At 35.1% G+C, this 12,759-nt stretch overlaps 1 protein-coding gene across 4 annotated transcripts in view; it reads right to left on the reverse strand.

The window, feature by feature from the left end:
* Nucleotides 1–1,737: 1,737 nt before the first annotated feature.
* The window catches only part of LOC136034957 (uncharacterized), a 147,051-nt gene continuing 136,029 nt past the window's right edge, over nt 1,738–12,759 (reverse strand). For all 4 annotated transcript variants that reach the window (XM_065716505.1, XM_065716503.1, XM_065716504.1 and 1 more), the window contains one exon: nt 1,738–1,958. In XM_065716505.1, the coding sequence (XP_065572577.1) occupies nt 1,949–1,958 (10 nt within the window). In that variant the 3' untranslated portion in view covers nt 1,738–1,948. The remainder of the gene's footprint in view (nt 1,959–12,759) is intronic.

The following is a 12,759-nucleotide window of genomic DNA, read 5'->3' on the forward strand; positions in this document are numbered from 1 at the left end:
GAGAATCCAATTTTCCTTCGGGGAAGTTTTAGGACTAAGGAACTTGGGGATTGTGGACTCAGAAAAACCATTTCGATGTAGATTCAAGCTGGTTTTGCGATTACTAATGCGGGAGTAAACAAAATATTCATAACAAACCTCCAAATTCTGGAATAAATAGAACTTCATTTCCTTCCTGTTCCAAGAATAAGGGAAACTCAACCCGCAACTTTTTTTCTTGTAAACGACCTTGCTTAATGTCTTAAACTTTATAATACTGTCATTTACCAGACCTGGCTTAAAGTCTAAAATTTAACGATATCCTTATTAAATGACTTGGCTTAAAGTATAAATTTTTATGATATCTTCATTTAAAAGGTCTGGATTAAGGTCTAAGTTTTTATAATTCCCTCATTTTGAGCGACCTGGCTTAAGGTCTAATTAATCCTCATGAAATGAGAAATGAGTCATTTGAGATGAGAGTCATGAGAGTAATGATATTCAGTCATGAAATAAGTCTAATGATATCCTTGTTTAAACAACCTGGCTTAAGGTCTAAAAATTTTATGATATCCTCTGTTAAACGACCAGGCTTAAGGTATAAAATTTTATGATATCACGATTTGAACGACCTGGCTTAAGTTCTAAAATCTTATGATCCCCCTGTTTAAACGACCTGGCTTAAATTCAAATTAATGCTCATGAAATGAGAAATGAGTCATTTGAGATGAGAGTCATGAAATATGTCTAATGATATCCTTATTTAAACAACCTGGCTTAAGGTCTAAAATTTTATGATATCATCATTTAAACGACCTGGCTTAAGGTCGAATTATTCCTCATGAAATGAGACATGAGTCATTTGAGATGAGATTCATGTAATAGGTCTAATGATATCCTTATTTAAACAGCCTGGCTCAAGGTTTAAAAATGTTATGATATCCTCATTTAAACGATCAGGCTTAAGGTATAAAATTTTATGATATCCTGAATCAAACGACCTGACTTAAGGTCTAAAATTTTATGATATCCTCTGTTAAACGACCTGGTTTAAGGTCTAAAATCTTATGATCCCCCAATTTAAATGACCTGGCTTAAGGTGTAATTAATCCTCATGAAATGAGAAATGAGTCTATTGAGATGAGAGTCATGAAATGAGTCTAATGATATCCTTATTTAAGTAGCCCGGCTTAAGGTCTAAAATTTCATGATACCCTTATTTACACATTCAGGCTTAAGGTCTAAAATTTTACGATATCCTCATTCAAACGACTTGGCTTAACTTCTAAAATTTTATGATTCCCCCATTTAAACGACCTGACTTAAGGTCTAATTAATCCTCATGAAACGATAAATGAATCTATTGAGATTAGAATCATGAAATGAGTCTAATGATACCCTCATTTAAACAACCTGGCTTAAGGTCTGAAACTTAACGATATCATCAATTAAACGACCTGAATTAAGGTATAAAATTTTATATCTTCATATGAGGTATAAAATTTTATATCTTCATATGACCTGGCTTGAGATCTAAAATTTTATGATATCTTCATTCAACCGACCTGCCTTAAGGTCTGAAATATTATGATATCAATCTGGTTACCAAAAATACACTTTTGCATGTCAACATCGTTACATATCAAAAAATATTTTAAACCTTTTAATCGGTGCAAAGACTGTTCATGCTTCTATCAAGTTTTCTTCCTGGCATTAACTAGAAAATTATTGGGTATCAAAAAATAAAACAAAATGAAATTAAATCAATGGTCATTAATATCAAATAAAAAAAACTTCAAAACAATTTATAACATTCAAACATCACAGAAGACTATCGAAATATATCGAGAGAAACAATAATCCTTGGCACATGTTAACAAAACACACCGGGACGTGGATAAAGATAGGACAGCCAAGAAGAAAACGTCTTTCCGGTCGTTGGAGTCCGGTCGTCCGGTCCGGGAAACTCTCAATTTCTCCTAGAAGAAAAACAAACTTAACCAACTTAAAGCTTCAAAATATTCAAAAATTTCGTAAACCAAAGATTTTTAAAATACAATTCAACCCCCAAACAGCTCAACCCAAAGAAACAGGGAAATATACCAACGGGTCTTGGTGATTTCACAGGAAGATGGGGATTAAAACTTGCCAGCGCCACAAGCAGTGTAGCATCTGGCGACTTCATTAAAAAGTAGACTAGATTTTTGCTTATAATAATTGTTGATAGTTGTTAATTAATTAGTTAATTAATTAGATAGTTAATTAATTAATTAGTTAATTAATTAGTTAATTAATTAGTTGTTAATGAATTAGATAGTTGTTAGTTGTTAATTAGAGAGAAAGCTGGGTTATTGATATAATAATCTGCAATATCACATGTTAAAAGCTGCAACTTCTTTGTAAGTGTTAATAAAGCAGCATTTTTTTATTTTTCAACAATTATTATTACTACTACTACTACTAACAACAGACCGCAGTACCAAGCCTCTGAGGCCAACACAGCTACGCATGCTCCTCCTCCATCCTAATTAACAACTAACAACTCCTTCATCAGCAATTATTATAAGCAAAAAAATCTAGTCTGCACACAATAAACCTTGGAAAGCAGGGAGAAATCTCGGCAAGTTAAATAAGCTAGTTTCATTTAAGCTGGTAGGCCTAGTTGTGACACATTTCTGCTTTAATTACCTTCCCCTCATTATAAAATTCCTAGAACGACAAGCATACAGACACTTAGGATAAAACAAAATTGCCTAATACCAGGTGGCGTTGGTAATTTTCCTTTTTGACACTAGCACCAGTTTTCTCTTTTATTAGTTCCACATACGCTTTAGCCCAAGCCCTAAACAACTCGACTGTAAAACCTTCAACCAAACATGAATTTGACATCGCACTATCAAATTTTTTTTTTATTATTATTTTTTTTTACATTAGTGATTATGGACAAGCAATATCCATTTTTCTAATAGCTCCTACAGAATATCTGTCGAAATAATAATAATAAAAAAACAATACAAAAACAATCAAACACCCAGGGGCACTGATTCACAAGAATTTATTGAGGGAGAGGGGGGACTGCAAAATGTATTTTAATACCTACATGTGGGAAATTCTGTTGTCTTTTTTTCAACGGAAATCCAAAAAAGGTATTTTTAAGTGAAACTACTAAAAAAGTGTGTTTTTTTTTAAACTCTTATTGGCCCGCTGCATAAGCCTTCACATAAAATGGCTAACTTTGGAGGTATTAATTGCAAGTGTATTATGAGTGGTGCTTACATGAGTAGCTCCCCCCCCCTCTGTAGCAAAATAAAACATTGTTGGAGGTTATTTTAACAGAGAATGATTACGAGAAGCACCTTGTGTCGTATATTTCCTTTTCACGGTCGAGATTAACATTATTATTATTATTATTATTATTCGAAAAGAAAAGAAAACACATAACAACAACAATAATAAAGATCCTAGAAGCGAACTTGTTAAGGACCAAAACAACAAAAAATTGAAAATGAATAGGAGAGAGAAAAAAAAAGAAAAGAGAAAACAAGGGTAACTAAAGCAAATTGAACAAACATTTAGAGAAATATAATATCAAGGTTTTAGTACATTGTTATATAGCGTCCGAAAACTTGTGGATAGCTCGACACTGGAGGGTATTAAATTCCATTGAATTATAGATTTATAAATTGGGGATCGCTGGGCGGAACTAGAGATACACCTGGGGACAATGAAAGAACGGTTGGATGAACGGAGACAGTGGCCTTCAGAATTATTACTGATAAAATAAGATAATAAGTGGGGAGGAAGATTTTTATGGTAAGCGGAGTATGCAAGGGATAGATTTAATTTTTTGATGATTTGTTCAAAAGGGATAATACCAAAATCGGAGTACAAGTCCTTGGTGGGATATAGTCGTGGCAACCGAAAAACTGCTTTGACGGCACGGTTTTGAGCAGATTTTAATTTATTGGTAACTGAAGGATAAGTATTGCCCCATACACATCCGCAGTATGAGATATATGGGTAAATAAAAGAATAATAAAGGGTGACAAGGATATCGGGAGGAAGAAAATAATTCACACGATTAATTATACTTACCTGTCGCAAAATTATGGCTCTGATATAGGACAAATGTGTTGCAAATGATAGGCAGGAGTCTATGTGGACACCAAGAAACTTGGCAACTTCGACCTGCGGGAGGAGATTGGTAGAATATTTTAGGCCAAGTGCTGGCTGAACTTCATTTTTTTTGTAAGGGGTTTGAAATAATACCACCTGACTTTTCTTGCTGTTAATGGTCATGCAGTTAACGAGACACCACTCCTGTACTCTATTCAGAAGGGTTTGAGTAGAGGTGACGACGGATGGTAAATTAGGACCGGTGATGAAAAAGTTGCTATCGTCAGCAAAAAGTACTGGGTGCACTGATGGGCCCAGGTCCGTAATCAAATCATTAATATAAAGGAGAAAAAGTATTGGACCAAGAACAGAGCCCTGTGGGACGCCCCTCCGGACAGGTAGGGGATGTGAAGTCACCCCGCCCAGTCTCACACTCTGTACTCTACCAGAGAGATAAGAGCCGAACCATGAGAAAGGAACTCGGCGAATCCCTAGGTTATTGAGTTTACTTAATAAAACACTGTGATCAACCATGTCAAAGGCCTCTAAAAAATCCAGAAATAAGCCCAATACAGTATTTTTACTAAGATACCTGTGAAATTAATTTGAAAAGGCTTTCGTAAGCCCCCTTCTATGTGGTTTACGCGTTCGTAGTTGGCCTGCACTTTGGGGAGAGTTTCAAGTGTAGTTAGAGGGGATTCCACTCAAACTCAATTCAAATGATTTGTTGTTGTCTTGATTGGTCAATTCAGTTTAAGAATTTTGTCTTTAAACCTTGCATTCTAGAAAAAAAAAGCCTTTGAGTAAAATAGCGTTCAGTTTGATCCTGAAGAAAGAAAAGATGCTGGAACTTATACATGTAGTAAAGATATCAGTAAAAAAAGGACGTGAGATATAGGATTTCAAACTCCTATTTTGATTACAAGGTACACGTTTATCAATCTTTAAGTTTGTACGCGCACCCTTTTAGCACTGGTTATGTCTCAACAAAATTCTATTTAAGTTCAATTACTATTTACCTCCCTGAGCCTTAGAGATAAATTTTTCATATTTATATAGTTATTTATCTATGCACCCCCTTCTGAGACAATTAATTTATTCCTGTTTTACAAATTCATAATTTTGCTATAGCAGTGAAAATTGTAATGTCAGGAATAACTTAATGTGACTTTAATTGCATACGTATTTTTGATAACTGTTGTAAGGTTATGGCAGCACTTATCCCAGTTTTCTGTACTTTCCCCAAGTTCCCCTATCTGCCTCAAATTTGAACTATATGTCTCTAAGTCTCTTATGAGGTTTTCATTGGCTATTACTGACGCTTTGACTAAAACCATGAAATACCACTTCCCCTTTCAATAGCCGTGCGACAGTGAAAAACACCTCTGATTAGCTGGAAGTGATGTCATGCGATCACTTTCTTCTTCTGATTCAAGTTTGGGACTTTTGGTGCAGTTTCTAACACCTGCCATACTTGCCCATGTGTTCTAACAGTGCACCAGTGTTTCCACTGTGGGGATTTCCCCCCTAAAATGGGGATTTTTTAAGTCTTTTAGGGGCGAGAGTTTTTTTTAGGGATTTGGGGATTTTCTAGGGATTTTTCCTCTCCCATGGACTTTTAGGGAAATTTTTGGGTGTTTTCCTTTAATTCGTTCATCATCATCATCTTCTTGATCAGAGAAGCAGGATAATTCGATTTAGGATCTGTTTCCTTGCGAATTGAACTTGGAATCACAGAGAAAAACTTCTTCAGTTGCTTAAAAAATTTCAACACCACACAGATTTTGAGATGTACAGGAGTCCTAAGTAACAAACTAGCAACAAAGAACTGTTTGAAACAGTTCCATGCTGATGTGGGCTTCAAACAATAATTTCAGCTTGGACTGTTCTCGATTAATGGAGTCATATGGTTTGTCATTTTTGGGTTGTTTTTTCATAAGATTATTTGGTAGATAGCATGTCATTTTTTTACAGGTCAGATAAATAAAGTTATAATATATTTTGATAGTTTTATAGGGTACGTAGTTGTTCTTACTGTAGTAAATTTTTTTGACAAGCATTGCATGTACGATTCTTTTTCTCCACAGTACTTGTATAATGTTTACGATTTTTGTGAAAAATCAAAAAAACTTGAACTCGAACTTGTAGCCAGCTTTATAAGTACTGACGTGAATAATAGAGGTAGGCTATAACTGTTCGAACACCTCTCTTACCGTTTCATTACCCTAGTTTTTAACAGACAAACAAACTGACAGCCATTTTTAAAAACAATGGCACATGTAGGAATAAATGGATTGTGTGTTTTTGGCAAGCCTACGTACCCAGGGGAAAATCATGAACCTTCATATTATGATTGGTAAATATTTTGTTGTTCATTTTTTTTTACTTACAAATAAAGTGAACATACCACTCGATGTCTTTTTTTACGTTCTTTACAAATATAACAATAATACAACACTTATGTCGCAAATTCAAATTTAAGCACAATTTGAGCTCTTGAAACCAAAATATTTCTAGTTTTGGGGTATAAACAAAGCTTAAAACATTGGTCTCAGCATTGAACTTCCTGCAGAAGGACTACGTGGAATCAACTAATGCTTTAGAAATCGATGTGAACAATGGGAAGTTTTAACTTCCCCTTGAAAGCGTTTACTTGGGTCCGAACGGACAAGATTCCCTCTGTACGTCAAGGTCAGTTACCGCCGTCCCCCCTGATTCAATCTAAGTAGTTCTCAAAGCTGCACAGGCGTTCCATATCAAAGCAGTAGGCCAGATACAGAAAAGGTTCCATTTCTAAGACGACATTTACAAATATGCTGAAATGGCTGACCCAGTGTCAGCCCAATCACTTCAGCCTGCCTCTCTGCTACCTTTTGTTAGGAAGTATGGACAGATCCCATGGGACGGAACCAAAACCGAGCAGGAGTGGAGGAGGCAGAGCCTCATCGATGTTGAAAACGTCAAAACAATGGATGCCGTGACCTGCTGGTGTTTGGTATTGGTGAAAAAAAAAGGCTGCCGGTACAGAATTTGTATCCTAACCAGAAACTGAAAGTATTATTTATTTCCACTGTTCTATTTTCAAATGTCAATGTCGAGAGGTTTTTCAGTGCTGTAAAAGTAGTAAAAACTGGCCGTCAGAATAAATTGAAAACATAAACTTTGCGGGGGATTCTAAAAACAAAATATGGAATGAAAAGGGCTCAAGAAAGTGTGGAATGTGAAGATGATCAGTTACTTCACCACATGAGAACGGTGAAAGCTTCAGCCACCGTACAAAAAATGTTGAAGACACATCAGGGGAAGATAAGGTCTGATTACGTTTTACAAGTTACGATTGAATAGTATTAAACATCTTGTACTGTAATCTACATTACAGTATTACATTTTCTTTTCTATTTGCTTAATATTATTTGAAGTATATTTGAAGCTATTTGTTTTTAGCTGATGATTAAAAAGCGCTTTAAACCGCATGACAAGACATTCTATCATGGTAGTGATAGCTAGACTTCAATTTAAGAAGCCAAAATATGTTACCTTTCAATAGTACGGGTAAAATGAGATAGGGAGAAGTGGTTCAAAGAGTAATTAGAAATAGGGAGATTTTTAGGGATTTTGGAACTGACGATGGGGATTTCTAGGGATTTTTCAGCTCCTTATTAGGGACTTAAAAAATGAGAAAGTGGAAACACTGCAGTGCACAGGCGTACTGGTCCGAAATATTGATACTCGATCTTTAAAATGATAGTGTCGCGTTTGGACCACGTTCGCCACTTTGATAGATAGTTGACAAATGAAGAAAATCCCTTATGAAAGGAACGTTAGTGAACGATATCAGTGTTAAATTTTAGCATTACCGTATTCTGCAAAATCTTAGCCCATTTTTACCTTTTTTATCCACGTTCTCAATTAATATTAAAGAGGAATCCCAAATTAATATGAGCCTTTCATTTTCATTTATAAATACGACAATTTTTTAGATAAATAAACCTAAATATAATCAAATGAACGTAAATAAGTGATTTAAATTTCTGAATTACACAATAGATATATCAAGGTCTCTCCGATCATTTTTAGACAAAGACTGATTTAATGTTACATATGCAATTATGAACAGCATGACGTGTCATAGAGATTATTTCGCACATTCACGGCACTTCAATAATTAAGACACTTTGAATACCAGACAAATTACAACTTAATTGCCGTGTCAGTGAAAAGATGTTCCTTTTCAAATAGCTCAAAGCGTTTTTAGATCGTCAGCTTCGATACCCCCCCCCATGGATATTTTGGCTGCAGCAATTTGAAATGCGTTGTGTGACATTTTTGTGTTTAAACCATAGGTTCAGGTTATATTGATTGGGTCAACTTAGTGACATCAATTGGTAGGAGACTTGTGCCCCCTAGATTCTGAAAAATACTTTTTTGGTAAATTTGCGTTGATTTTTTTGTATATTAAATAGAAAATATTGAAAAAAAAACGACCACTTCAACACCCCCTAGATACGGGAAAACCCATTTTGACCCCCCCCCCCTAAGTTTTCGTGAGTCGACGCCACTTGGTCAATTTGTGCTCTTTTATCTTATTTGATTCATTAAATATCAAGAACTTCCTGTTTTGGGTCTTTCTGCTGTAAAATTATTTCTACCGAACCTTAGATGTCTCAAAATGTTTCTTACAAAATACTCGTCTCCAACTGCAGCCAAAAAAACTATTTTCAGTGTCCCGTATTTTCTGTAAAGCTTGTGTTCCCACGGGCGCCACCACGGAAGGGCTAAGGTGGCAATACTTACGGTGAATAACGGCACCTATAAAATATTTAATTTTTGGCAAAGGCCCCTGCCTATTCGCCTCCTTTGTCCTCGAATCTATTTAAAACACAGTCATTTTCTTTTAAAAATAAATATTACTACACATTAAGGTACTTAAAGTTCTTTAATTTATGACTATTGCGCCTGTCACTTGAAAACTACCCCCCCCACACAATATTTTGACAACATTATTGAATATTACGTAAGATATCACTTCGTGAATCACCGCTGCAGAGTTCTTGAATGACACCCCACGATTATCTCTCCACGCCAAAATTACACTGAAAACATGCTATATTAACTAAAATATATATGTCCTCTATTGGAGACAAGTCACTTGTTTACATCACAAGAATATGATTTTGTTAAATACAAAGAAGTAAAAATCGAGTGGGATGCAGAAAAAACGCCGCAGTTGTTTCAAACATGTATGATGCTATTTTGGGAAATTAAAAAAAAAAAAAAAAATCGAAAAGTAACAGGCAAATTGATGAACGAAGAAAACCTCCTATTGGCTATTATATTTTGAGGGATTTGGCCTGACTTTGTCATCCTTACATGGGCCGAACAAACTATTAAAATGCACCCTTTAAGGCATCTCCTTCCCTCCCTAACTACACATCAATCATAGAACCCCATTGTAGAGGTTTAAAGCTTTTAAATGTAAATGTTTGAAATTGTAAAACAACAGGGAATTTACCCAAGAAAGTGAAATTTGTTTAAATCTTAAAAATATTTAAAAAAGGACAAAAAAGTTTTTGTCCTTTTTTATAAGTCTAAAGTGAATGGAGACCAACCAGCCGAGGGGGGTATTTTCTGGAGGGGAAGGGGGTATTTTTCAGGAGAAGGGTGATAAATACCAGGATTAAAGGTAATTTTTCATTACCTTTATATAGTAATTACATGCCTATTAAACTTCAAAATGGTTTTAAGTTAGATATTTGAAAGGTTGATTGATAACTTTTCAACCTTTCTAATATATAAGTTATTGGGAGATAAAAAATGGAAACTGGACGAGGAGTTTTAGGTCCGGATATTTCACAGTAGATACAAGTTTAATTCTGAATAGATTGCAACGTATAGTAAGGGCAAAATAATTTTTATATAGAATTCCTAGATTTGCTTAAAGCCTTTGATAATGCTGATAGAGTTCTAGTGCTCCAAGTTTTTGTTAAATTAAAGTTCCTCTTTAAAAATAGTTAGATTTTTCCAATCCAGATATGAGGAGACAAAAATGAGGCAAGGGGTTTGGAGAATGGCATTTCCAGGAATGTCTATGGTATTGCAGGTCTGAGGTAAGGTAGTTCACTATCAACTAGGTCATTTTCTCTTTTTACTATAATTAAATAAAAAAAAAAGTTTTTTTAACTGAAAGTAAGGAGCGACATTAAAACTTAAAACGCACAAAAATTACTTCGTATATGAAAGAGGCTGCTTCCTCATCAACGCCCCGCTCTTTACGCTAAAGTTTGACTCTTTCTCTCAATTCTTCTTTTTAAAACAGTAAAAAACTTTAGCGTAAAGAGCGGGGCGTTGATGAGGAAGCAGCCCCTTTCATATACGAAGTAATTTCTGTGCGTTTTAAGTTTTAATGTCGCTCCTTACTTTCAGTTAAAAAAAACTTGTTTTTTTATTTAATTTCTGAACGTTTTTGAATCAATGCATGTTTTGATTTTGGCTCTCCGCAGAGGAATAATCAAAACGAAATTTCCATTTTTTTTTCTTTTTGGCTCAATGGCTTTCTCATAATTTTGATCGAATGATTTTGAGAAAAACAGAGGGGGGGACGAAGCCTAGTTGCCCTTCGATTTTTGGTTAATTAAAAAGGCAACTAGAACTTTTAATTTTTTACGAATCTTTTTATTGGTAAAAGAATTACGTAACTTATAAATTTGCTTACGTAAAGAACTTTTGTATTCTCATGTTTTTATTACATATATGAGGGGATTCGCCCCATCGTCAGTACCTCGCTCTTTACACTAAAGCTTAAATTTTATCCCAATTCATTAAGAATGACCCCCTGAATCACAAAAGCCGTAGAATAAGTAGTTGAAATTACTAAAAATACTTTAGCGTAAAGAGCGAGGTATTAGAAGGAGGTGAGCCCCTCATATGGGTAATAATTTCTGTTTGTTTTAAGTTTTATTGCTGTTCCTTACTTCCAGCTGAAAAAGCTTTTTCACATTTATTTTTTAATTTTTTTTTTTTTAAATAATGCTAGTAAATCCTGCTCTCCCTTCATGGAAATTTTCTTCTCCCATTACAAATTCTCGAAGGAAAGTTCCCCCAGCATATCCCCCTCTTCTCAACCCCTCCCCCAAACCAAAAAAAATCCTCCTGAAAACGCCTGTATACTTCCCAATAACCATTACTATATGTAAGCACAGGTCAAAGTTTGTAACTTGTTGCCCCTCCCACGGGGACTGTGGGGGAGTAATTCGTCCCCAAAGACATAGTTATAAGGTTTTTCGACTACGCTGAATAAAATGGCAATCTCAGAATGTTGATCCGTTGACTTTGGGAAAATAATTAGCGTGGGAGGGGGCCTAGGTGCCCTCCAATTTTTTGGTCACTTAAAAAGGACACTAGAACTTTTCATTTCCGTTAGAATGAGCCCTCTTGCAACATTCTAGGACAACTGGATCGATACGATCACCCCTGGGAAAAAGAAAAAAAAAAAAAAAAAACAAAAAAAGAAAAAAAAAATAAACACGCATCCGTGATCTGCCTTCTGGCAAAAAATGCAAAATTCCACATTTTTGTAGATAGGAGATCGAAACTTCTACAGTAGGGTTCTCTGATACGCTGAATCTGATGGTGTGATTTTGATGGTGAAGATTCTATGACTTTTAGGGGGCGTTTCCCCCTATTTTCTAAAATAACGCAAATTTTCTCAGACTCGTAACTTTTGATGGGTAAGACTAAACTTGATGAAACTTATATATTTAAAACCAGCATTAAAATGCGATTCTTTTGATGTAGCTATTGGTATCAAAAATCCATTTTTTAGAGTTTCGGTTAGTATTGAGCCGGGTCGCTCCTTACTACAGTTCGTTACCACGAACTGTTTGAAAATAGCAGGTTATTTCCAGAGTAGGTGGGCCCTAGCAGTAAATCCAGGGAAAACGGCCTTTTCCATGCTTTTGTTTGCAGATGAAATTCGTTGCAAAAACAGAAGGAGATATGCAGACACTTATAGGTCTTACTCCAGAGTACCTAAATCTCAAAAAACCGCTATTAAATATTGACAAGACAGAATTTATGGTTTCCAGTAAGCTAAGAAATAACACTAAACCGGTACGTAAATTTTACTACAAAAAGAAAGAGACCCGGCTAGCAAAAGAGGCAAGTTACCTTTACCCCCCGAAATGTTTGTCCGACTCGTAAAAAACGAAATGAAAATAAATTTAATCAAATTTTCGATACTTTTTTTAAAGTTTTTTGAACCCCCCAGATGTTTTTCGAAATCTCCCCCCACCTCCCCCCAAAAAATTCTGGATACCCTTTCAGAAACACAGCCAAGTCAAAGCTACGTCTGAAAAATTGTTAAAACTAAATACAGAATCTTCGTGGCCAATCAAACAGTTTGTGGTAACGAACTCTAGTAAAGAGCGACCCGGCTTAATAGTAACCAAAACTTTAAAAAACGGAATTTTGATACCAATAGTTACATCAAAAGAATCACATTTTAATGCTGATTTTAAATATACAAGTTTCATCAAGTTTAGTCTTACTAATCAAAAGTTACAAGCCTTAGAAAATTTGCCTTATTTTAAAATATAGGGAGAAACACCTCAGACCCATCAGATTCAGCGGATCAGAGAGCCCTACTGTTAAAGTTTCAAGCTCCTA

Source organism: Artemia franciscana, chromosome 13 (genome assembly GCF_032884065.1).
Source record: "Artemia franciscana chromosome 13, ASM3288406v1, whole genome shotgun sequence".
Classification (NCBI taxonomy): Eukaryota; Metazoa; Arthropoda; class Branchiopoda; order Anostraca; family Artemiidae; genus Artemia; species Artemia franciscana.